Raw genomic sequence first — 26137 nt, 5'->3', positions numbered from 1 at the left:
GTCGGGGTCCTGCTCTCTAAGGCAGGACCTGGGCAAGAGGGTGCTTGGTGTCTTCGGGAAGGTCCTGGCTCGACGGACACATCTGGAGGAAGGGAAGGCGGCTGCTCAACCCACCTCCACCCTCGACAGGCAGAGCCTGGTGATAACCCCATGATGCTATCCTGTGCCAAGGGACTACGCAGCAGCAGGCGTCCCTTCCCACTGGAGATAATCCCAGAAAGGAGAAACTTGAAGGAGCTGCCAATTTTCAGGTAGTACAAATGGCATCTTCATTTGTTCTGCTGCTGACATCTCATTACTAATTGTTGCCAGCCCACGTCTGACCAAATGCTCTAGAGAAGAAATCAAACTTGGGAAAGAGGAGCAACCCTCTTTGCACCCTGCTACAAGTGTCGGCTTGGGATCTGGTGATGCTCTGCATGAAGGGATAACGACCACGTACTGATGCTGCGGAGACAGCTTCTGACTCTAACACCTGTATGACCCCCACTCCATGAAGCATCCCTCTCATTCTAAGAGAGAGTGGCAGCAATACTTTCTTCAGTACAAACACACAACTCTGGAGCTTTTTGAAAAAGGAGGAGCCCAAGACAAAGACGAAATGATTCTGCCTCCAGGAAACAGAGCGTGGAAAGACCAAAGGCGCCATGGTGATAGCATTACAGAAATCCTCTCCTAATGCTGCGAATGGTGGAAAAATTAAACGCAAAATTGAAATGAAGCTACGTGGGCCTGTTACCTTCCTAGAGGAACTCTGATATTTATTAATGCATCCTGATTAGATGACCTTTAACAGGATAATGCAAAGAAGGTCATTTTAATGATTATTTTGTCTACAATTTAAATAATCATGCATTCTACTAATAGCTCTGACTATAATTAGGTTTGCCAACTGGATTACATTACACATGCCTGACTTCAGCTCCTGAAGACTTTGCCATATTTCAGAAAACTTCAGCTTGAATGGTCATGCCAGCTCTGCCTCCTGCAAACAGGAGAGCACAGGAGCGTCAGAGCTTGTAATGAAAACCAGCAGAGTTTAACACTGGAATTGGTGGGTTTGGGCTGACCATCCTCTCCAGAGCAGCTCACCAGTTTTCACTTCAGGGATGCTGGGGAGAGACCACAACCTGACAGCACATTAATGGGAAAGCTGTGATGAAGCTCAGACCTTTTGGAGGATCGCAAGCCCACGCAGCCATGGGAGCCCAGCCCAGCGGTGCGGTGCAGGCAGAGCGTGCAGCCCTCAGCACCAGCACTTCAAACCTCAGTGCAGCGCACATTCAGACCAAGTTAGAGAAGTAAATGGTAAAAACGCCATTGCCCTCAGCTAGCCAGTAGCGTGTAACAGACAGATTGTCCTCAGCAGTGCCGCTGCCCAAAACACAGACCCGGTATCACATCTTCAGCCATCAAAAAAAAAAAAAAATCCTGCCATGACTTAAGAGCAATCTAGCATGAAAGCAGCCCTGGTGTCTTCAGTATCAGCATTTATAGCCACAGCTTCATTCTCTATTGCAAGAAGCAATTAATTTTTTTTTTTATTTTTTTTTTTTTACTTAGAGGCCCTATCATTGCTGTATAATTAGTCCTCCTCTCCTAGATGGAAGACTCCTATTTGGTAGGCTTTGCAAGGTTAAACACACACAGTCTCTCTCCTCAAGGAGGTTCAAACACAACCAGATCAAACAGAAAACTGCTCCAAAGTAGGACTAGTCAATGGTAACAGAAAGAGACTTTGACATTTCACTGCTCTCCAGTTATTTTGTTATGCTCCAAAAAGTGTAAAATGTCAGCCTCCCCCCAGGGTTATCTGCTTGATACATGTACAAGCAACTATCCCATAACACACTTAAGCACATACTTAACTTCAAACAGAAGAGTTTTATTTAAGTAATTAGTGTTACTCAGGTGTTTAAAATTAAGCATCCATATACACCATAAGCACTTTACAGGATGCAAAATGCTTTCCTCCTTGATTCTCAGTAACTATGAAGTACTACAAAATACAGAGATCAAGGAGCAAACTTAGAATTTTTTTTTCTTTTATGATGTTTTTTTTTTCCCTGGGCTCCATGACTAGCATACTAGAATAGAGCAGCTCTGGGGATGAAAAGCAGCAGCCAGCTGGCATTAAAATCTCCAGCCCAGGCTGGGATCTGGCTGGCGCTGCAGCATCCCTCATTTGCAGCCCCAGCCAGAGCAGCCTCTTCCAGCCGCCGTTCTGTGCTGCCCCTGCAGATGCCGAGCACGGGGATGCCATCTCACTGAACAAATCTCTTCCCTCTCCAGCCCAGCAACGTCACGTGGCCCACTGTAATGACGAACACGCTGCAAGGTTTAAACAAATGCAATAAATTAAACTCATTCTTTCTGCAAGATTTCACTGCATATTAATATTTGTGAAAGGAAAGACAGTTACCAGATTGCTGCACCGGCTGAAAAAATGCATAGCTATAATCGTTACAACCTAGATGCTACCAGCTTTTGACATAATTATAGGTCGCTCTGGATTCATGCCGTGCTTATTAGCAACAACAGAGCAGAGGAAAACTCGAGCTTTGCCATCAGTTCAAAATGAAGCCCCTGTCCTCGGCTCATTCCCGAAGTAGACAGGACATTGCTGTCTGCTGAAGTAGCTTTCCATCTCCTGATTCAAAGCTCCTTAAGGATTATATTACTATAAGAAGCTTGATTGCCAATGCAGAAGGAACAAAGTTTGCCCTGCATGCACCCCCCAATCACACCCCAGCTGACAGTCGCACAGGGCTACAAACCAGAGGGTCTCCCAGAGGGCTCTGCTAAATGGCAAAAAAATCCAGCTACAAAAGGGCCATTTTTGCTCCCTGCTTTAAGTCCCAAGCATCTGCATTCCTCTCTTCATTTTCAGAAATAACGTATTAAAAAATTAATTAATGCCAACTGGGCAGCTTTTACCCGTCTGCTCCATGAGCCACAGTGGCAACTCACCCAGCAGTAACCGCAAGCAATAGAGAATTTGAGCAAGGGCCTTTACACATGCCCTGGTACCGAGTGGCGTCTCTTAAAATGTGAAAACTTAGATTTAATTTAGACCTTTCCCTTCTCAGGCAGAGGCTGCCCACAGTAACCTACAGCTGGCCGCAGGGTGGGAAGAGACACGCATGGGAGAGACCTGCGGGTCGGGGACCAAGGGACCGTGCCCGGGGAGCGGGACCAGGCTGTCCGAGGGTCCTCACTGCTCCTTGCTCACCCCAGCTTGGACAGGGCTGGTGGGGAGAAAAAGAAAAGCACTGCATCCACCTTTGGCCAAAACCCCGTGCAGAAAGAGAGGAAGCATCTCCCTGGTACCTGCTGCCTTTCCTGCCGGCTGCGAGCTGCTATCCAGATGACGAGCAAGGATGAGAAAGCAGCGCCCGGGCGGGCAGGCTGCCCAACGCCCGAGCAAAGCTCCGGAGGTGGCATCTGGATCACAGCCATCCCCTGCTTTCCCACTGCCAAACCTCATTTTCCTTGAGCAAGGTTAAGCGGTTTCAGCGTTTCCATCTCCCTCTGCCGCGGTCGCCTTCGCTGGCACTTTTCTGCTGCTTCTGCACCGCACCGGGGAGGGTTCCCAGCTCTGCCACCCGAGAGGCACCCGCAGCGCCCAGAGCACCCACCCAGCCGCTCCCGGGGCTGCTGCAGCAGCGAGGGGCCACTCGCAGCTGTGGGGCTGGGGGGGCACTCGCCCGCTACTGTCATCCCCCCCGGGTGCCTGCACCCACCCAGCGCACCCACCAGCCCAGCCAGGGGCTGGGAGCCTGGGAGCTCTGCTCAGACAGCAGCTCCTCCAGTTACGTTGCACCTAAAGCAGCCTTGTAAGTAAGATTTCATCTCTGCATGCACAAATATCTAAATGCGTACCTAAACGTATATATATTTTGGATACATGACATACACCTCTTGTAGCCTGGATTAGGTCTGCAGGGTGCTAGACCCACAAGTGGATCTTGCTGCCAGTTTCTTTCCGCGTTTTAGATGACAGAGAATAGAGGAGAGAAGGCACGAGTGTCAGAGCTAAATCCACATGGCCAGAAGGAATCTCACTGCGTGACATTACTTAGCGGCAAAGGTCATTGCAAAATGACTGCACGATGGAGGGAGCCCGACGCACGCCTTGCTGCCTGGCGGGCACAGGGCAGGCAGCGCAGGTGGCAGGGGCTCTGCCACGTTACCCGCAGCCTGAGCATTAGCTCTGTGCAGAGCGACCCGGACACGTGCGTGCGAGCTTGCTAGCTTGCCTGGATGGCCGAACTCAACTCTCGGGGAAGGGATCGCCTTCTACCAACCTTACCTCATTTCTCCATGCCTTCTCCAGTTCTCACCCTGTTTCAGCAGGCACCCACTGCAAAGGAGCAGCAGCAGAGGCAGTGAGCGAAACTGCCCAGAAAAAGCAGCGGCATGAAGGCAAGCGGTGCAAAGCCATCGCTTCCCTCTCATGCAACTCCATCCCCTTGAGTGACACTCTCTGGACAAACGCGATGGGACAAATGCTGCATGGGCATAGCATGTGTGCTCACATGCAGACCTTACCCTGCACAGACCCTGAGCGTGCCCCTTTGGCACAGGCTCAAAGCATCCAGAGATGGAGACAGAGGGATGCTTTTATCCCTGTCAAGCCTCATCCCACGAGCACAGCGATGGAGCCCTGTCCTTGACCACCTGTGCCTCGCTCCCTGCCAGCAACACACTGAGCGGGCAGCTCCTGCCCACGCCTCCGCTGGAAGACCGTGCTTGCTCCACGGACACCAAAGACCCCAGGGGCTGGTGTCCTGCAGCCTGACACCAGTGCCACCCTGCCACCCTCCTCTCCGGGTTCTCTACCACATGGAGAAAGGGCCACCGGTGCCGCCGCTGCTCCCACGGAGGCTGTGCAGGACGGAGCTGCAAACACCCGGCTGCCACGGTTCAGGCGGAGGGTACGGCTGTCACCCGAGCCCAGGAACAAACCCCACCAACTGCTTTGGGGTCAGCGTGTTCAAACAGGACCCCAGAAGCCTCTCCTGACCTTCAGTGTTACGGACGAAGAGTCTGCAGGACCAGAGTACTTGTGGATGCATTAGTCTCTCTTGGGTTGGCATCTCTACGGCATCTCCTCTTCCCCTCCACTAACTAATTTTTAAGGTTCAATAGCCACCAATACACCACAATTAGCAGTAGCCCCTATGGAGAAGAAAGCCTTCGGCAAGGAAAGCGATAGTCACATGCAAAGTGCCCAGGGAGGGGGATTCAAAAAACCATGTAATATCTTGACTAATTGTCTGGTGGGAAGTGGAAATAAAACTAGGCTTATCAAACTGTGCACAAGCCCAAGTCTGAAAGCATCCATTTTGGGGGCTGCTCCTGCAGCACCCCCGGCAGCCACATTGGCAGCACACGGGAGCAGGACCCGGGCTGCTGCGGCACTGACCTGGGCAAGCTGGAAGACACCTAGAAGGGCAGCTCAGCCTGTGGGAAACAGCCAAAAGCTTCATCATCAGCTCGTTAAAACTAACGCTCTGCCAGGCATCCTCTCCGGAGGTGGAGGAGCGCTGTCAGGTAGGCGTCAGCATGCTGGAGGCACCGCGCTGTGGAGTCAGGGCTGGGCGGCTGCAAGCACAGATACCCCAAGACATCCAGCATCAGGGGGTCAGCGTCGAAACGGGGTTTTGCACAGGCAGGTCCCTCGATCAGCCACAAGCTGGGCACTGGGATAAAGTCACCGCTTTGCTAGAGCCAGCGTGGCGACCGGCTTCAAGGGTAGCTCTGGGAACGTGGGGGCTGTCAGGTACCATCCCACCCCGTCCCCCTGCCCGGGGTCTCCGGCAGCTCTGCGGTGCAGCTGCCCAGCCATTCTTTGGGACCGAAGCCCAGCCAGATTTCTCAGATCCAAACCAGAAATGCTCCAAAACCAGCATGCTCATACAGGAGGAGAAACCAGACAAAAGGGGAAGCCAGCAAGGCTGCCCTCTGCTTTGGCTGGAACAGAAATGCAGTTCTGGCCAAGGATCCCAGACCCCCAGGACCCGCGCTCAGCCCTTCTCCTCCACATCCCCCCCAGCCTCTCCCCGCAGCATCTGCCCAAGGGGCACAGGCAGCCCCCGCTCACGACTCCCTGCCCAGTGCTGTACCCAAAAGGGGCCGACCCCCCAGCTCTGCCCCTTCCCTTCGAGCCTCACCCCCTCCCCAAAAGCTCCCATTTATCAGAATCACGGCACGCAGCCCCGTTTCGGGCAGGGCGACTGACAACGTGTGTTTAGCCTCCACCTTCAGCTGCCTGTTACACTGCCTGCTCCCACCAGTTCTATTTTTATGGGTGAGAGTTGTGGTGCACTGTCGTTTCCCCAATTTGATCTCTTTTTTTCCTAGCAGTTCCCCAAATTAGCCAGTTTCCACGGTAAAACACAAAAACTGCCAGACAGACCTGAAAGGCGCTGGCAGAACCGCACAGAGGAGCCTAAGCCAGCTCTGCTCCACTGCTCCAGCTCTCCCACTCGCCCCCGAAAGCCTGGGGATTCACCAGGAAATTAAGTCCTTGTGAAAATAAGGATGGGGACTTAGTTAGCGGGCATTTGGGTGGTTTTCTGGTTTTCAAAGAACGGCAATATTGTTTTCCAAAAGTCATACTTAGACTAGTATTTCCCAGTAATTTTGTTGTCCTTGATGATGCTGCCCAGTCAGTTCTGTGTTTTCTGAGAGAGCCGGAGCAAACACAGCAACACTGACCATGCAAATCACAAGCAAGCATCAAATGTGCCTGCGGGTTTTTTTTTGCTTGAGAAGACCAAACATATGTATTTGTTAAATTAAACCTGCAAGATGATACAAAACCGACTTGAAAAAAATGTGCCTGTTTTTAGCAAAAAGGCCCCCGCGGCGAGGAGCAGGGATGATGCAGGCGAGCGGCCGAGAGCCCCGACACCAGGTAGGGCCGAACAACCGCAGGGCAATGCAGGACTGACATGGAAATAACAACGCGGGGCAGTGATGCCTTTGGAAAAAATGATGAGCTGAGGAGGAACAAGGATAGGCACATTCCCCAAGGCTGACTCTAGTCCAGCAACGCAGTAGGCATCTGTTAAACAACAGCTAATTCTTTCAGGTATTTCACTTGTGACAAAAGGAACTGATTGAGACCTTGAACCAAACCCTGCCAGAAGAAAAAGTCTTCTTCAGGTCAGGGCACGTTGGCCAAAGTTTTAAAGCAGCTTTTTAGCTTTTAGTGCTTCATGCATGTTAATTAACCCCAAAACTAAAACCTCAGTTCAGGTGACAGAACCTGGAAACATCATTTTACCGATGGGGAAACTGAGGCTGCGACTCAAGGGACAAAAGGGAGACAGGGCAAGGCTGCAGACTCAGCCCCAAATAGAAATATCTCTGCATTCCCATAAGCTCTCCCTGCTCTGCTGAGAGCAAGTTATTGGATGATTTGAAAGTGTTTTAAGTGTCTCAAAAAATATATGAGAGCCCACGCAACTACAAGTAACAAGGCATTAGAGATGCCCATGAAGTAACGGCACAGAAGTGTCATTAGCCAAGAAAGCTGGAGGAATATCTTCTCCAAATTGCTGTGAGACACAGTCATCCACCAAACCCCAGGTGCCTTCACTCGGGGCGTTGGACCAGGTACTTACATCCGAGGTATGTACTTACATCCGAGGCAGGGCCTTTATCAGCACCAGGGCAGGAGAAGGTAACGAACTCATGGCACCGCTTGTGCACGACGAAGCAGCAAACTGCAAAGAGAAGACAGTGACAGCGTCAGGGGTATGTTAAGGGGTTGGCATCATGTGAACCCAGCACTTAAAAAGATAAAAAACTATTGCATCTGATTTATGAGAAGAGACATCCAGGACTCTAAGCAGGTTTCTTTAAGTAAACCTGTGGTAGATTTTTAAACCTTACTGAATATCATCAACTGGACCAGGCATTTCAGTAAAGCTAAGCAGAAGCAAAATGTTCAGCAAACGTCAAAGGAGGGCTGAGAACCCTTATGTTCGCTTTGAGCTCATTGTCACTCACGGCACACGCTCTGAGGTCACCGTCGTGTATAAAAAGAGGGAGAATCTGGCATTCACGGGTATCTGAGCTGAAAAGTGCATGTGTCCAAAAATGGAAGATTGTACCGATGGGAACAGGTGGGCAGTTTTCCTCCCACAGCTCTGCTTTTCTTCACCAACTCCACAGCCTCCATTTGCCAGACCAGAAGACACGTACATCTTCCTCTCCTCACGCACGCATGTCGATGACAAAGTCACCCTTCTGGGAACAGCGCAGGAAAATTAATCCCAACGTGCCACTACCCAGACTTTCAAGCATAAGTATCCAGAGCTAAATCCACATCCCTTAAACCACCAAACCCGTACAGCACATGCTAATCTGAAGCTGCCAGCAGTATTTTTGCAGTCTGTGCAGTGAAAGCGCTGTACTTAAAGGCTAATTTTTCCCCTAAATGCCAAATAAGCACCTTACTTTCAGCGACAGACCTTAAAAAGGCCACTCGGCACTGCAGATAATTTCAACTGACAGCCTAGCTCCTTCTCAGAGGGTCTCAGCCTCCCTCACCCCGACGTCACCTCTTTCTGGGTGCCAGCACCCCCCCAGGTCCAACCGCGCTCTGCACCGTGCCCCATCACCGCACCCGCGCCGCATCCCGCGGGATGGGACCTCAGCTCCGAGGCAACGCCGCGCATGAAGGGAGCCCGCGCAGGAGCAGAGCGAACCCGACAACTGCTTATTTTTGGGAACAAAGCAAAGCTGTGCAAAGGCTGCTCTTGTCTGGGGGAAATCCAGGTACCAAACTCAGCTCTGCCTCAGGGGCCTCTTATTTGCCACATCCTTTTCCCAAGAGCCATAGTAACACTAAACGAAAGAGCAAGTGGAAGATGAGATGCACATTCTACCGGGGTTCAGAGAAACCGAGCACATAAAACAAATTCGAGCAGTGCAAAAATGAAGCAGGTTTCAATGGCATCGCTATTGGACTTTCCCTAAGGAACAAGGAAAAGGCAAGTGACGTTTGCCGTTAAACTCACAATCCCCTTATTGTGCCCTGCTACATCCAGTTTTAAATTAATTTTCCTTTTCACATTTTTCATTGTGAAAGAAACAAACCCAGAAGGTTTTAGAGGCACAACAGCTGCCAAGAGCTCTCTCCTTATAGGACCTCTCACTTACTTTTCTGAGTCTAACAAATAAACATTTTCTTGAAAACACTGTTCACCATTTCTGTCATTTGCATACAGAAACAGAAGCATCTGGGAAGCAGGAAGGAAGAAATTAGAACTCTATTAGCAAAGATTTGTCCTGAAGTGTGCGTATAAACTCAATAAGGCTCCGCGACACGCTGGAGCGCAGGCGCTGCCGGGAGGTTGCCTGCTGATGCCAGCATTCAGGCTGCGGTGAGAGGTTCCCAGCGGAGCTGGAATGATTTTGGTTCGACAAAAGAAACAAGATTGCTACTAGGCTGAACTTCCTAATGCCACTCCTCCATGCCATATATATAAAAGGGCTGCTGGAGGCAAACCTGACTCTGAAGAGTACATAAAGAAAAGCAGGTCTTGTTGTGCTTCCCCAGCTCCGAAGAAGCTTTTGCACTTTGGGGACAGTGATATTTGTTCCTGCTTGGGGAAAAACCTTCTCGCCTTTGGGGTGACAAAAGCCGGAAAAGGATAAAAAACAGGAGTTGTCCGTGCTGGTCTTCCCACCAGGGATGGCTCACCCACAAGTGGCTCCAGGTCGCAGGAGACCACCTGGTTCTGCTTTGCATGGCGCAGACCAGATGCTGGCAGCAGCTGCCCTCCCACCCCTTGCCCGGTGCCGAGCATCCCGCGGGTCTGCTGTGCCGGACCATTCCTCCGGCTGGGTGCATCCAGGGATGCCACCGCACGCGGGCCAGGCTCCGCTCCGCAGGGCTTCGGCGAGCCAAGCCGCCTCCAACCTCTCCCAAAAGGCGCGACGGCCACGCAAGAGCTGACCGCCTTCCTCTTCCACCACCGCAACCTGCCTGGCGTTACAACAGATTTCCTTGCCCCGCTCTTCCCATCTCCTAACCGCTCCCTCCGTCTCTCAACACTCCCACGTAACGCGGTGCGCTGCCTCTTTGCCGAGCTGATCCCCACGGCAGCTCCGTGGAAAGCCCTTCAGAACAGCGGGCAGCCCTGCCAGCAGCACCCGTCCGGCTGAGCACACCCCACCTAAGCGCAAATTTCCTCCAATTCAGGAGCAGGCAGAGGAAAGCAGCCTCCCCAAACGCTGCTACCAGCACAGGGAGCACTCGAGGTATGATGGGGACTAAAAAAAAAGTTTGTTTCTGTCCCTCGTAACAGCAGCCTCACCACCATGGCTATTGCTGCATGTGCTCGCTGCTTTACTTTCCGCGTGCACCTCCCCTGAACAGGGCAAGGGCAGGCTGTCAGTTCGGCTTTACTTTACGGAAAGTCAGAAATCTGACCTTTCTATTTTTGCTCTCTCAGAAAGCTGCAGTGCTTTGGTTTCAAAAGCAACGCTCCTGGATCCCCTCTGCTCCAGGCAGACAGGGCCAGGGCGCTGCTCTGCCAGCTCATTAGCAGGGATGCATCGCTCCCCAGAGTCTGCACTGCACAGCCAGGAGACACAGCACATCAGCAGAGCTGTGGGTTTCAAATGTGTTTTTTGGTTTCAAAAAAAAAAAAAAAAAAAAAAAAAAATCTAAGTCTTAAGTTCTGCTGTGCATGAGAAGAATCTGCAGTGGCTTTCCATACTCTGCTCATTACACATTTAATTTGTCAGGCAGAAGTTATCTGCAAAAGAGAAACAAAGAGGGAATTCGAAGAAGCAAGGGAAAGGAGAACACAGGACTGATCCTCACAGATATGCGAGAGGATGACTGGAACAAGCACAGCGCACGTGTGTGCACACACCAACCCTGGGCAAGCTGCTTCCTCTTGCCTCTCCAAAGACACTACGAAAGCAGAACATTTTACATTTTCACTTGCATATGCAGAAGAGGTGAAATGCCCACTTCCAGTAGCAAGAGAGACTAGAAAGCCAGTGTCTGAGAAGCTCAAAACCACCCCAGATTTTTACTGCAGCCTCTCCCCCATAATCTTGTAAGGTTTCACTGAAGAGTTTAATTATTAAAGATGGCATTAAATATACACACACGGGTAACACCTCTGCGCTTTGAGCAGGGACCTAAAGAATACGCTAGAAATGCAGTATTTTCTCGTCAACTGGCAAAATAATTGCTGTGTGTTCAAAACATTCATATTACAGTTCAATTAAGCAAATGATAGCCGAGTCACTGTAAGTCATCTTTGTGGCAACTGAATATTTAGCAAGAATAGCAGGTTCTCCAGCAATCAATGTTAACAGAGATTGTAAGGACAATCCGTTGGAAGATGGTGAAGCGTAACACTTCCTTATGCATCCAAAATAAATGAGGCTCCCTACCGACTGCAGCAGTGTGGGCTTTGCATCCAACGCTCTGAAGGAAGCTCTGCAAGCCTTGGAAAGATCCATTCAAACATTTCATGCGTGCTTAGGTGAATACTCAATCCACGCAAAAAAAGGGCCAATAGAATTAATCGGGTACAGGAGCTTACGCCAGTAATCCTGCCTTAACTCCTAAACATGCATCCTACCCAACAGATGCGAGAAGATTTGGTAGCTCTTTCCTCCCGTGACTAATCCGGAGCGTTACGCTGGGAGGAGATTGCTCGCCTTCCACCCTGCCGAGCAGGAGCCCGGTGCTGGCTCTGCACAACCGCGGTACCAGGACAGGCACCCAGGCAGCTACGGCGGGTCTGCCGGGACGGGCGCTGCCGTGCCGCTCCTGGCTTCGTCGCACTTCAGCACTTTAAGCCTGGATCTTTGTCAGTTCAGAAACTACAGTACAAGCAGCAGCTTTCCCAGGATGCTAATTAGACAGTTAATTTGTAAATCTTATTATATGGATAATAAAGTTATCAAATCCTACTGGTGAGCTACAAACGTCCCGAGTCATTTATATACAACAGAAATGAAGCATCAACCTTTACCTTTTGTTATTGCATAACACAAGAATGTTTACTGGCCCTGAATTCTTCTTTAGGGCAATCTCCATTGCAGGCATCTGGGGAGACATCTCTGTCTCGGGGGAAGCAAAGGATACAAAACCCTACAGAAGACAAGCAGCAGAGCCCTCGAGCTCAGTGACTCTCCACAGGCTTACGAGACTTGCTGGAACACACATTTTTAATAGCAGCCCCAGCACAGTTTCTCAGATCTGGGGAGACTTGCACCAAAGCATGAGAGCAAGATCATGCACCTCCATTCCCTGTGATCCCGATGCAGTTTTGGGAAGAAAAATCTCCTAGAAGGTTGGTTTTCAGAGCTAAGAAACCACAATAGCAACAGGGCACCAGGGTATTTTCAGACCCTAGGAACTAGCCTTATTTTGAAGGATGAAAAGAGAGAAAATGCTAATGGTGTTCCTTAAAAAAAAAAAAAAAATACACACACACACACTTAAAGGCTTCTTGGCCTAAACCACTGCTCAAAAATCCTCAAGAAAAACCATAAAGCAGTTTCCCAAGCTGATCACAGAACCTGCCGACCAGAAAAACCTCATCAAAATGCATTCCAAGTGTATGAACATTGCAGAGCACGTGTCCAGCTGCACCTCCAGCATGGGGATGGACCTCCTGGGGAAGCGAGGGCTGCGAGCGCAGCTCAGCAGTCGGCAGATCATCCATCAGCTCCGGGCTGCTGACAGCCAGCCAAACCGGGCTGCTGAACGCAGGGAGACAGGCCAGCAAATTAAAGCTTTATTCAACGGCATGCGGTCGGGAGCAGTCATACGTTTGCATGTTTTGGAACAATGCTGCAAATTATTGCAGCAGACAGAAGCCCCTGGTAAGTCCTCGGCAACGGCAGGAGGGACAAACCCAGCACTCGACTGCGCTGCGCGGAAATACTGCAGCGAGAAGCAGGGTCCAAGTCCCCTAATGGCTGAGGACTTTTGCCATCACAGACCCACAGCCGGTGACCAAGACGAGCTGCAAGCTGAACGCTGCTCTCAGAGATGCCTTCCCTCCAGCTCTGCCGGTTGCTGCACATCCCCTGCCATAGGGTGAACCCTGCGCCGGGACCCCAGCAGTTGTCCTGCGAGGTCAACGGGACAGAGCGAATAACAAAATCCTCAGTGAAAGTAAAAAATAAGAGAGGACAGGACCCCGACACTAATCAGAGTGCAATTAGAGAAGAGCAGGTGCTTCCAGCATCATGGAGCAGCCGGGCAGGTTTTAAGGTACATCACCTCAACGTGGGGGAGAGCTGATGGGAGCAGCCAGCTCCCAACGCTGCGTGCTCGGAGAGCTGCGCAGGGCTCTGGCACGGCGAGTTATTGGCACAGGGACTCAACGCACAGGCACCCGTCACAAGCGTCCGAGTTATTAAGGCACCGGGCAGAGTCACTAATAAGGAATTTCCTTGCAGCCACCACAGCCTGGCACTATGGTGTAGCCAGTCCTGCGAGAACACAGAATCCCCTCATCCCTGACGCTCCCAGTAAAAGCAGCTAAAAACTCTTAGTTGGAAAGGACAGGGAAAGACGTTGCAGCATGACAGGGCCAGCATTTATGCCACTCAAGGCTTGCCAGGACAGGCTGGGCAGCTGTCAGCCCTTGGCGGGGGGATGCACCCGTCCACCCCGTGCTCTCGGGGTCTGCGAAGGAGCGTGGTCCCCCCTGTTCCTGCCTGCCCTGTGCAGGGAGCAGCCCCAGCCCATGATGCTAAAGCCCACCCGTGGTGCAAGGGGGTCCCACGGCTGGTAATGCAGGGCTCTGCTCTTCTCCCATGCAGCAGCCCAGGGAAGCAGGAGCAGCCCTGGCCATGCTGACTTCTCCCGATGATGAGCAACGCAGGTATTGGCACCTTTGTCTCGCCAGGTCTGTTCAGAGCGAACAGAGCGCCTGTTTGCTGAGCATCACCTGCACATGCACCTTCCTTCTCCTTCGGAATATTTTCTTTTCTTCTGTTTACAAAATGTAAACAAATGCAAAAGAGTTTCCCCACCATATGCACCACGGCTCACCTCGCCTGCTCCGTTTCCATTCAGATGCTTTCCCAAAAGCAGACAGTTGGGCAGTCTGCCCAAAGATACAACAATGCTGAAAGATTTGCTCTTAGAATACAAAATCCTTCCCAGTCCAGTGGCTTCTGCCCAGAAAGAGCCCTTTATCAAAGCTTTAAGCTCCTTACACTGGCATCAGGATACCCGGGGAGCCAGCCCAACTTGAGCGCAGGTATTCCCAGGAACATGAAAGCCCAAGAAAAGTCTCGGGGTTAGCGTTTTATTTGCAAACTCTAAGTGTCCGAGACTGCGGAGCCCGTCCCAGCCAGCAGCGCAGCAGCAGCAGCCCCAAGGGCTGGAGCTATTCCTCTGCCGGTGCCGTTACTGCCAGGACACACGGTTGTCCAACGCAGCAGCGGCCAGTCCTGCTCAGAGCGGGTCTTTTGGGGCCCCAGTTCTCCAGCATACTTCGACCTTGCTCTGGATCAGGTTTTGGGGATGCTAGAAGCCCACTCTAGAGGGAAAGCTGCCTTGCCCCATACCCTGGCCACCCTGCAGGGTCCACTCCGTGCAAGGAGCTGGGTGACTGCAGAGGGTCCCAGGTGCCGGAGGGAAGGCAGTGGCCTCATGCCACTGGCAGCACCACATCTCCACACATCCCAGAAAAGCCAGGAGAGCCCCAAAGCTGCCTCCGAGCCCCAGCAACCCTGACACAAGCTCTTGGCCATCTGCACAGGGGTCTGGCACCAGCCCACAGCTGAGGGCTCAAAAACGCCAGGAGAGCACAAACCTGCAAGGTCTCTGGCAAGCAGAGCAAGGCTGGCTCGAGATAAATCATTTCCTGACCCCTGCACGCTATCGGCTTGGAGCCTGCCACATGAGATCTGATTAGCCTCATCTCCCACATGAAATGTCGTTAGCTGGCAGGAAGGTATCCAGCCCTCCTCAAAAACCCAGACGCTGTGACAAATGACTTCCTGCAGGAATGAACCCTGCCTAGCAACTCCATGCTGCATAAAGCAGCGTTGCCTTTTACTTGATCTCCATTTGTTCCTTTAATTTCATTGCATGAACTCCTTGTCCTGATGTTCTGAAGAAGGGGCTAATCAATTTTTCCCCAAGTCCTTCATGAAATGAATAATTCAGGGAAGTCACCTCTAATGCCTCCCCCGAGTACATCTCCTCCCAGAATACACATTCCCACTGAAGGGAAGCCCTTTGTCCACCTCCACTGGGTAAGGGAGAGCTCTGGAGGCACCAAGAACAGTCTCAGATATGGTATGTCAAATAAGGCAGACAGATGGAGAGTTAACAGAGACAGAAGAAGGTTCAAGCAAGATTCATCTAAAAATCAAACCCAGGGAGGAGTTAAAACCTCCCCAGAGAGCTGACAGAGCCGTGATTTAGCAGATGGTTCTAATATCATGAAGCTCAAAGATTATTTCAAGCATATCTCGGTGCATAGCTGCTCCCTTACACCCTATGGAAATTCTCATTTGGATAACGTTTCCACTTCCTAAATAACAAGAGATTCAGGAAACAGCTTGAAATTTGGATTATCAAAACTGGAAAAGTAACAAAAAGGAAAAAAAAAAAAAAATATTTTTAAAGGAGCTTTGTGTTGATCCACCTACGCTGGGCAAACCCATGGGGTCAGATGCATTGGCCTGGCCTTGCCCCGATGATGTACTGACATGCACCACAGCCAGCAGTTGCCCACAATTTTCCATTCCCACATTAAAAATAAGGCTCACTACATCAAACAAAGCCAGTGAAGCATGGTAATCATGAAATAAGGGGAAAGAAGGTTTCCAGGAGGGGAAGTCCTGAATTTCTGACAGCACTTTACAGCTTTTAATCACTTACAGTACACAGAGAGAAGCTGAGCTAAAATTTCTGCTATTTGGATTTAATCCCCAGCTTTGGTTAAAAGCTTTCTGGAGTTCTTACAACACAACAAATACCTTCAGCCCCTCATCAGACTTCAGTGGTTTTCTGGTTGTCAGCTCCAGAGAGACATAGTAAAAACAACCGTGCTCTGGGGTTTTTGGACTGCAGCTCTCCTCTACAGAAACCCATCGGGGAAGAGCTCCGGGGATTGGGATGATGGGGGTTTACGGCGAGTCCAGGCTGATGCACTGGTTGTTAGTTGCTCGTTGGACCGGAGGACGAAGCAAGAGACACAAACCCCCTGCCCTTACTCATTCCCTGCCTCCACCACGGCGCAGCAACCCCAAGGAACGACGAGCAGCTTTTATCCCTCGGAAGCCACGGGGGTTTTGCCGATTTGCACCGTTGGGTGCACAGCCCCAGAGTCGGGATGAGCAGGAAGGTTATCGGAGGGGAGAGGGGGTCCTGGGGACCAGGGGCAGAGGGAGAGGGGGAGACACTGCTGGTGTGAGCAAAAGGTAGAGGGGTGCGGGAGGTAAGGAGTGCAAGAAGACATTTCTGTACGGTTTGGGTTTCTTGCAGAAAAGGAGAGCTGTTTTTCTTAAGGAAGGGGGGGGTGGGGAGAAAAAGAGCGAGTGAGACAGCAGGCTTCTCTTCTGCAAGTTCTCACCAGCCTTATTTCTCTAGAAGACTCTGATTGCCTGAACAGCTACAAAGATTTTCAGTCCAAGAAAGCGATTCTTATTCAGACCAGTTAATTCTGCGCTAATGGTACAAAGAAACCTTCATTATAGATTTGAAGACGCCCAGCCTTGCAAATTAGTGCTGAGAAAGCTGTCATTCAGTGCCAGGAAGATAGAACTGCATTTTCTGGTATTTCTGAAGTAAAAGCAGCAGGATATATATATTTTTTTAAGCTATACAATCTTCCAGCCATCTTAAAAACAACTGGCACTGTCCATTCTGCTCTCCAGCAGATCCTGTCCACAGTTCCCAAAGCAGGAACCATGTAAGACCCCACGGCACAGGCAGGACTTTTGCCCATCGTTACTCATCCCAGGCTGGCTTCTGGGAAAGGATGGAGCATGGACACAAACACGTGCAGGATCAGGGCCTGCCACGGGCTCCACGAGCCATCCCCGACCACGCAGCCCCTCGGCCGATGCCGTTTCCCCTTTTCGCAGGGAGAGGAGGATGCTCCTGCTCCTCCCGGCCCCCACGGCCCTTCCCCAGGCCTGCGGGAAGGACTGAGCCTTCCAGGCCAGGAGCTCAGCACCAGGGATTATGTGCCTGAAGAGCAGGAACCCTCTCTTTCGTGCAAATCCTTGATAGGGAAAGGGCAGACTGAAACATCCTCATTTATTTAGGCTCCTCGTCCGCCCATACACCGGGTACCAGCTCTGGGCTTTTTGCTCACATCTCCCATTCACCCTGCAGGGAGAGTTCCCAGTTCTCGAGGAAAACCGACTCCTCGCTCTTCCACTGGCTTGCTGTTTGGAAGGGGAAGAGGGGCAAGGTTAGCTTTTGAACAAGGCTGTGTCTGAAGAGATCCAGGATCCTGCAGGTAGAGCCCCTCTCCAGGGTCCGTCTCCCAAAGCCCACGATGCCAATGGGCCAGCAGCGCCCACCGCTCTGCACGCCCACGCCAGGGCTGGCAGCTATTTCCAGAGACACAAAGACATTAATTTTACATTAGAGGGCCTCGTCCCGGCTCAGAGAGAAACGGCTCAGACTTTAAATACTTCATCAGCGTTTCTCCCATACCAAGCTGTAACAGAGATTCACTTTCAGACTGAATAATTCAGCCCTGTGCACGCTCCCGGCCAGCGCGACGCGCAAAGTGGCAGCTGCGGCTCTGCCAGCAGGAACCAGCAGTGCCGGCAGCAGCTCGGTGAGCCCCCACCGAGCCCCCCCAGCCCCGACTGCACGGCCAGAGCCCAAGGGGGCACAGGCAGCAGGACTCGCAGCACCCTCCAAAGCTGGGCAAGAGCCTGGGCTGTGCTAGACCAACTTTACCTCATCCCCGATTCCTCCACGAGTTACAAGTTTGAGGACTCCCCAGGAACGTTCCCGTGTTACTGATGCCCTAGGATGGGGAGGAAAATGCATTCGGGTACCGAGGGGTTTCGTGGGCAGGATCTGGGCTGCTCCTCGCACTACCTCAGGCTGGGTATTTTGGAAGACTCCTGCAGACGCCGCCATCTCCTCCTCCCCTCTCTTCTCCTGCAGTTCACGGATGACTGAGCCTTTCAGCTTGTGCCGTCTCCACGCTCTGGTGCTCATCCGCATTTCTACGGCATCTCCCACCCATGGCTCAGCACGGCAGCACCTGCCCAACTTCCAAGACCAGCCTGGCTCGGATGCAGCCACCCAAGCCCTTCCCCACCGCCAGCGGACGAGACGCCGGTGCCCGTGCCCCTCGCCACACCACCGCCCACGCTGCTGCAACGCGGGCAGGATGCCCCAGCGAGCTCTCGACGCATCCAGGCAGCAGCGCAACTACTCCCATCCCTCCCACGTACCCTGCCCTCGCTGCGTGGCTATCAGTTATTTGTGGCCTTTCCTCGTAAGCCGGTTATGACTTGTTCGCTCTTTGAGCTCCTCTGCTTTCTCACGGCATTTCTTATGCTCAAGGGCCAGATGAACTCAGCACATCCCGACGCGAGTTTTGCCCCGACTCTCAGCGATGGCACCCACCCTCCGTCCTCGGGAGGGAGAGGATGTGGCGGGCAAAGCAAGAGTTCAAAGCACGCTCAGCTCTCCATGGTCCCCTCCTCCGCAGCTCTGACCCCCAGCAAGGTCCCAGCAGCACCCATGGCTCCCCCAGGGAATTGCACGTATGCCCCTGGAGCAGCCGATGTGTCCTCACGCTCCAATTCCACCCCCCGAAAGGCGCTTGCGGTTCAGATCCCCCCCCCACCTATAAAGCAGAAGCCCATCGCTCCATTCAACGCGAGCAATGCTTCTGGGCACTCATTTCCCCACATAATTCAGGGACTTAAGGAAATACAAAGAATACAAAACCACAAAGAAAATACAGCCTTGCAGAACTGTAAAAGGAAGCCTTGCTGCTCCCTTTGTATCTGGAGGGCAGAGAGACCCTACAGGCGATGTAGGGTCAGATGCCTCCCCGGCTGCAGCAGAGCTGCCCAGGGAGCGCGGGAGCACACGATCCCAGCCCAGCGGCTGGGGAACATCACCGTCCGACGCCAAGCCGCAGCAACGTTCGGGTGCTAGAGCTGGGGATACAACTGGCATTTGTGGCTTCTTGGGGTAAGACCTTGTCGACAAAACCCAAGTGAATCCAGTGCCTGCAGTGTCCAACATGCAGAAGCGGCGCACAGCAGCTGTGCTAAAGAGCAGGGGGAGGAAGGCTACTCTGCTGTTCACTTCTAAAAGAGACTTCTTTAATATTCCTTTTTTTTTTTTAAAGGGGTTAAATATTTTGAGCCCAGCCATGCACTTTTAGGAGGATTTGAGTACATATGAACAAAACATTCAAAAAAGTCTGCAGCTTTTATATGAAATACCAGTAATGAACTGACAACATCCTCTGCATGACAATGAATGTATTGAAGCCAGGCGGGATGAGGAACATCAATCATCCACGGCAACATAATAGGTGTGGGTGGGGAAGGGGACGATGACAGCATTAGAGCTTGGAACAGGGAAGGATCTTCATTCTCCCACCGCATGGGCCAGAGAAACACCTAGAGCTGCAGCCAGGCTGCAAGGGACGGAGCGGGATGCTCCGGGAAGCAGCACGGGTAACGCAGCTGGCCCGGCTTCTGCAGCTCTCACCGGCATGGGGTTCACCAGACGTGGCAGAGGGTGGGTCCCTCCACCCAGGACATGGCAAAAGTCCAGCTCCTGCTTCCTCTCCAAATTGCTTGGGCCAAAAAAGCTGCTTGGGAGCAGCGAGCAGAGCACCCCAGCATCCAGAGACACCCCGCGGGAACGGCTCCTTTCTCCCCCACCACGTGCCTGACCCCCAACCATGCGAGCAGGTACACGGCCGAGTCCCACCACAAACCATGGTATTAAGAGACCAACAAAAGCCCCTGGCAGAACGGCTCGCCCGCAGGAACCTTTACGGAGAGGCTGTTGGCAGCGAGCGGAGCTGCACGCCCCAGCGCTCGAACGGGGGCGGCCAGGCGGACCACGCAGACACTGCTCGCCCGCTCTCCAAACCCAGCCGGGGCCAGCAGAGAAGTTCAAAGCGACAAAGAACGAAGCCACTAATACGTTTCCCTGCACAAAGTGCACGGGAATCGCAGACACCTTTCTTCTCTGCTCCTTTTCCCTGTGCCAGGTGCCGTTGCAGAGACCCACGCACAGAACCAGGGGGAACCGCACCAGCCGTGAAACTGCCCACACACCGGCCCTGACAGATGCCCTGAATGAACGGGAGGGAAACGTGCCATTCCCTCGTGTTTAATTATAGCCAAGCGACACGTTGCAGCAACACTAACAGGTAATTTTTCAAGTTGGAATTTGTTTCTTTCCACGTTAACATCCCCTCTAACTTGTTTCTTAAAAGCCCAAAGTACGAGCCTCACGATGCTGCATGCAGAGAAGTTCGTCACGGCCTCAGGCAGCGAGAAGGACGGCGCTGGGCTGGAGTGGGACAGCCCTGGCTCCTGGACCACGGAGCCATCCTGCAACAGTCGAGGCAAGCAGGGACGCTGATGTTTCAGGGGCTCCCCTGGGGATCGCAGGCGTTGGGGGAAGAGCACCCGGCTGCTGGCCAAGGCTAGGCAGCCGAGAGGCTTCTTGGGATGCGGGACAGATGGACAAACTCAGGTTCTACCTTAGACAGATGGGGACAGGCAGCATCGAGGAAACTGCTGCAGCCCCCTCTGAGCCCGGTCCCTTTGCAAGGGGACGGGGTCTGGGTCCCTGGGGACACCCCGGTGCCCGCAGCCAGCTCTGCTCGCACGCACCCACGCAACAGCTTCAGGATCGGTCCCAGCCCCCCAACGACACCTTCAGCATCTCCACCAGCGAGAGATGAAAAATAAGTACTCTGTGATTAATCAAGGCCCCAAGGGACCAGATTAAACAGTCTTGGCAGTTAGTTCTTATGAAGGCGCTGGAAGACAGTGGAAAGCTGCGGCAGTCCCTGGAGGATGAACGCCGAGTCCTCTTAAAATCCTGCCTCGCCTGCACCAGTTACACAACTCACCGCTCGCTCGCTCCTCGGGCTCGCTGTTGTGATGTGTTAAATTACAGATGGTCTCAATTAAAAGTGCATAGATGGAAAGGAGGCTTGGAAAAAAAAAAAAAAAACAACCAACAACCCGCACATGACAAGAAAGAGAAGATCATTAAAAACTTGGCAGCCTACTTTAACACTGGTGACCTGGTAATTTAATATTGTAATTGAAACTCCGGGTCAGCCTCTTGAGAGGAGGTAGAAATATGGAAAGGTAACCCTGCAGGATCAGTCCTGCCCAGAGAACAAGCCAAACATTAAGAAGAGGGCAGGCCCAGGTGCAGATAACCCACCACCATCCCAATTATTATCCTTGCATCTCAGAGCCCTAGAAGATGGCTGCTAGCTTGCTTTAAGGTGCTAATAATGTAACTTAGTTAAAGCTGAATTTTATCACTTATCTCCAAGACAAAGAGGGGAACCTCACTCCCATTTTCTTCCTCGCATTCCCCCCCCCCCTTAAATTTTAATATTCTGAACATTGTCTTATTTCCAAAAGCGGAGACCAGGGTAATTATTAAGTAGCAGTGCTCAGACAACACTACCTTGGCCTCCAAATAAGCAAGGAGGCTTCAGGGACACCAGGCTGGCGCAGGATCTTTCAGCATTTACGCAGCTCACGGTGCGTGCATCGTCACCCGGCATACCACTGCCGCGCAGCCACGTCCCACCGCCTTCCCCGCCTTGTTGCATCTCGCCCCAGTCCCAGCTCTGCCTGAAGCCCGGTGCCCACCCGGCTCTGCCTGGCACAGCCGGCTGCACGGCGGGCACCAGCCCTGGCACCGCTCCCTCTGCCCACCGTAAGCACCACTGCAACCTTTGCAGCATCAAGTGAAAAGCCACTCCAACCTCTGTACCCACTACCGACCGCCCTCCGTTTCCACCGCTCTGTCTGCCCCAGCTCAATCGGGCCATTATTTTAAAGTCCCCAGATTTGACCACAACGCTGGTTTTTGTCTCTCTGCCCCACCAGCGTTTTCGAGACGCTCACCCCAGCAGCCGCTTTGTCAGGCTCGTCTGACATAACCAGGGTAACCTCCAGCGATGCTTTCGCAGATGGGATTTAAAATTAATGACAGTTTCTCAGAAGATGTCTTTCAAACGCTACAGACCCGGGATTAGCCTGTTGGCAGTAAGCGGGTGTCAGACTGTGCGGAGAGGATCAGGAGACTCCCACGGCTGCTGGAGGAGGCGTGGGCTGGTTTCTCCAAGTTCCATTTGTGAACCTCAGCAGGATCTGCAGGGGCAGCTGCTACTCAAAGTCCCGTGAGGGCAACGGGATCCGCACAGATCCGTTTCAGGAATGTTAGGGTTTTATCTGCCTAAAAGAGCTGGTGTCACAGAAGCCTCGGTGGCGCACCAGAAGCCAGACGGGTGGCTCCAGCCTGGGAACAGGGGCACCTCGCTGAGGCAAGGGGCTTAGGGAGCCTTTTCCACAAATGGCAAGCATGAAACCAGTTTCCTGTACAAATCATGGAGTTTGCATACGTTCAGAGCATCTCAGGGCGATGGGATCACGGGTCTCCCACATGCCTACAATGAAGTTTCCGTAGCTGACCCGTAACCACCCTCTCTCACTGCTGTCCCCACCACAGCAACTGCCCCAAGGCACCACGGCGTCTCGGGGTGCAGGGGTGCTCCAGAGAGACCGTGCCTTCCTCCTGAACCTGCAGCACATCGAAACCTGCAGAGGGAAGTCAAAGCAGAGCGAGAATTTCACTCTGCTCGTAAGCCTCTGGCCAAGAGGCTTCATAATTCTGGTACCAGAATTAATTTTCCATGGCAGTGGAGATCCAGAGAGAGACTGAGCTGCTTTTTGTTCCTGAAGACTACAGCAAGAGGAATTTATGCTGAGCACACATTGCAAGATAAAGCACTCATTTCCTTTAGATAGTCTATTTAGGGTACAGAGCTAAGCCCATACACAGTGAGAAATTTCTCAAGCACCCTTGGCTAGAAGTGTCATTTCTTCTTCCCTAGTCACCCTCCAGGAGCACTCGTGAGCACTTGCGTTACCTCCAGAAACTTGTAACCAGGCGGGTCACGGGCTGGAGTTCAAAACTGGCCCTACAAATGTGAAGAATTTAAGGTCTTCAACCAAGACAACATCAAAAGTAGACCACGAACACAGAGCTACTACACAGCAAAGTTTGGGAGGCATTTATATACTGCTAAAGAGACAGCATGGTCTGTAATCTTATTCCCCTCTGTCCCCGCGTATTTCTAAAAAACAGGTCCTTCAATAAATCAGACTAATCCAAATTTAGGGAGATTTGTAAAGTGCATCTATTCAGAACAATAGAATGGTGCAGGTGTTTATTTCTCACCTCATTTAAGGAGCTCAGTGATCACATACACCACCTAGTACCCAGATCCGACGCTTCCACGGTTCGCGGCGCGGCTCGCTCCACCAGCCGGGACCACCCCCCGTTCAGCCCGTACCTGGCACAGAACCCCACCCCCCGCCCCAGGGTTTCGGGAGAGACTTGCTCTGGGGGGGATCTGTTTGACAGCCGCACAGGGCTGAACATCGCGTGGGCATAACGTCCCGGCACTGCCGCCTCCCACGCTGACTGCCTGACCCGGCAATTTTGGTAACTCTGTGATAAGGCACCGGGTGACCCCTGCAGCTCGTGCTGAAGTGCCGGAGTTGCTGCACGGTCCCTTTGCTTTTCAGGAAGTGCAGAAAAAAACCCCAAAATCATGAATACAACAGCAACATTTTTTTTTATTTTTTTTTTTGGCTGATACGAAGAGTAATGACTTCCCTGCTGCTGCCTCTGGCTTATTTTGAGCAGGCTGCATCTTGGGAGTTTTTGTTCTCTATACACAAAGTAACAGTTGAAGGGTTTCTTGAACACCCAGAAATGGTAACACATCAATTTAAGTACAACTGAAAGCAGCAGTTAGCCAGGGTCCTTGTAAGGTGAAGCTTCCTACATAGGATTTTTTAAATGTTGCAACTGTGTCGTGTAATTGTGCCACAGTCCTGGGTTTCCTACAGCAAAACGCTGACCGTTTCTCTGGTCTGCTGCCTCACCACCAGCAAAGCGTTTCCCCAAATAACCGAGAGCTCGCCAACACCAGCCCACCGCAGAGGGCAGGCGCCCAGGGCACGAATTTGCCCTGACGGCACTTAAAACACAGGCACAAACGGCTCCTGCCATTACCATACCTCCCATGCACGCGACCTATCAAAAAGCAAATGGGAGCGTTCAAGACAATCTGAAGCCACTTCTCCGTTTATCTCTGCCCTTTTTCTCTCCCGCAGGCTGTTGCGTGCCCCGCTCTGCCCCAGCTGCACAAGCCACCAGCATCCCGCCGGGCACCTGCGCCTCCAGCCGAGGCTCAGACCACAGCACGGGGCGTCCCTTCAGCGCTTCCACTTCCACTTGACCGACACGCCGGTCTCCCCACCAACTCATCCAGGCCAACATTAGCCAGCAACGTTTTGGAGCTTGCAAGCCCACGAGACAGCCACAGGACCTGCCAGATGGCGGGAGATGAAGCTCCATCCCTGCTCCTGTGTGGTGGGAAGCCAAAAACCGCTCCTGCCAGCCCCATCTGCTCCCCCGAGGCGGCTGGCCGTGGCCAGGCAGGGTCCCAGAGCCCCCGGGGGATGTGGGATGGTGCTGCTCTCCCCCCCCGTGCCCCAGCCGGAGGACAGCAGCCGACTGGACTTTATCTTGTTATTTCAACCACTTCCTCCTGCAACGCGCTGGCAGAAAGCAGGCTTATCTTCAACAGCTCTGAAGCAGAGCAGGGGTTTCCTTCAGTTTGTGATTCTCCAAGGCTCTCTCATAAGAGCAGCGTACATCCCAAACCGCTGCAGCTGATGGCAAAGAGGGGGTTCAGAGGAGGGACCCCGGCGGGGCTGAGGTCCGAGCACCGCAGCAGGCGCTAACCTCCGCGCTGCCGAGCCTCCAGCGGCGTTAGCGAGGCGGCAGCTCCGTCCGCACGGGCGGCTGCTGACTCACATTTCCACCCCGGCTGTGCACCTTCCCCCCCCCAAAACACCAGCACCCAGCTGGGGAGGAGGGTCCGAGGGGCTGAGCGGGGCTTGGCAGCCGGCAGCCACCCTCCACGAGAGACAGACTCATCAAGAAGTTGTTCCATGTTCATTAAGTCTATTTTAAAATGGGGAGGGGGGCGGAAATCAAGCATTATTTGGTCCTCACTGTCTCTCTGCTTTAGAAAGTCACTGCTACCGTGGGCAGGAGCATCAAATGCCCCAGGAAGCTGCAGGCAGGGGCAAGGCATCCTGCGATAGCAGGGATGCTCTCCATCAGCAGCTCCCTCTGAAGGACCTCCCCAAACGGCCACCAGCAGCATCTTCAAACAGGCAAATAAATGCCCATCATCAAGTACAGACAGCTCCAGGAGACTTTAGGTCCCCGGTAAGAAAGCAGCAGCCCACGCACCACGGCGAAGAGGGGAGGAAGGCTGGGCAGCCCCCCGGGTGACAGGCGGGGGTGCCCCCACCGCGGCATCTCTGCAGGTGCACCAGACCGAAGCAAGGTTGCAGACTGCCAACCCAAATCTGGAGGATGCGTGCCCCCGCCGTAAGTCAGCAGCCCGTTTTTTCTCTAGCAAAGGAGAGAGCACGGAAGCGCCATGCAGCAGCTGGCAGCTCTGGTTGCTTATCAATTAGCAATCACCCTATTAAGGCTAACAAGCAAGCTAGCCTGTAGCTACTCCACCTTCTCAAGTGAGCAAAAGCCACACAGTGCGCTGAGAGGACACAGCAAGGAAAGAGCAAAACCTGAGCTCTGCAGCCTCATTTCACTTTTGCTTGCTGTCACGCCTTACCCACTCACCCCAGTGGACACTGCTAATTTGATGAGCTTAATTCTCCAAGGCCGTTTTCAATCCCTCTCTTGCGCTGCAGCAGGGGAGGCAGAGAAAGCAAACCTCCTCGCAATGAATCCTGGACAAGGTGACGGAGCGGGGAACCCCTGCCCGGGTTCCTGCGGGCACAGCCACGTCCTGCAGGTCCA

The 26137-nt window shown here is 52.6% G+C and overlaps 1 protein-coding gene across 3 annotated transcripts in view; it reads right to left on the bottom strand.

Annotated features, from left to right (window-relative positions):
* PRKCB (protein kinase C beta) overlaps positions 1-26137 on the bottom strand; it is a 136239-nt gene that overhangs the window by 76648 nt on the left and 33454 nt on the right. For 2 of the 3 annotated variants that reach the window (XM_069810557.1, XM_069810556.1), the window contains exon 3: positions 7654-7736. In XM_069810557.1, coding sequence (XP_069666658.1) covers positions 7654-7736 — 83 coding nt within the window. Of the gene's footprint in view, positions 1-3330; positions 3475-7653; positions 7737-26137 lie in introns of those variants that run through there. The other variant, XM_069810558.1, reaches the window with a different exon arrangement.

Source organism: Haliaeetus albicilla, chromosome 22 (genome assembly GCF_947461875.1).
Source record: "Haliaeetus albicilla chromosome 22, bHalAlb1.1, whole genome shotgun sequence".
In the NCBI taxonomy this organism is placed as follows: domain Eukaryota; kingdom Metazoa; phylum Chordata; class Aves; order Accipitriformes; family Accipitridae; genus Haliaeetus; species Haliaeetus albicilla.
Note: the sequence above shows the minus strand (reverse complement) of the source record. Positions and strands in the feature narration are given on the sequence as shown.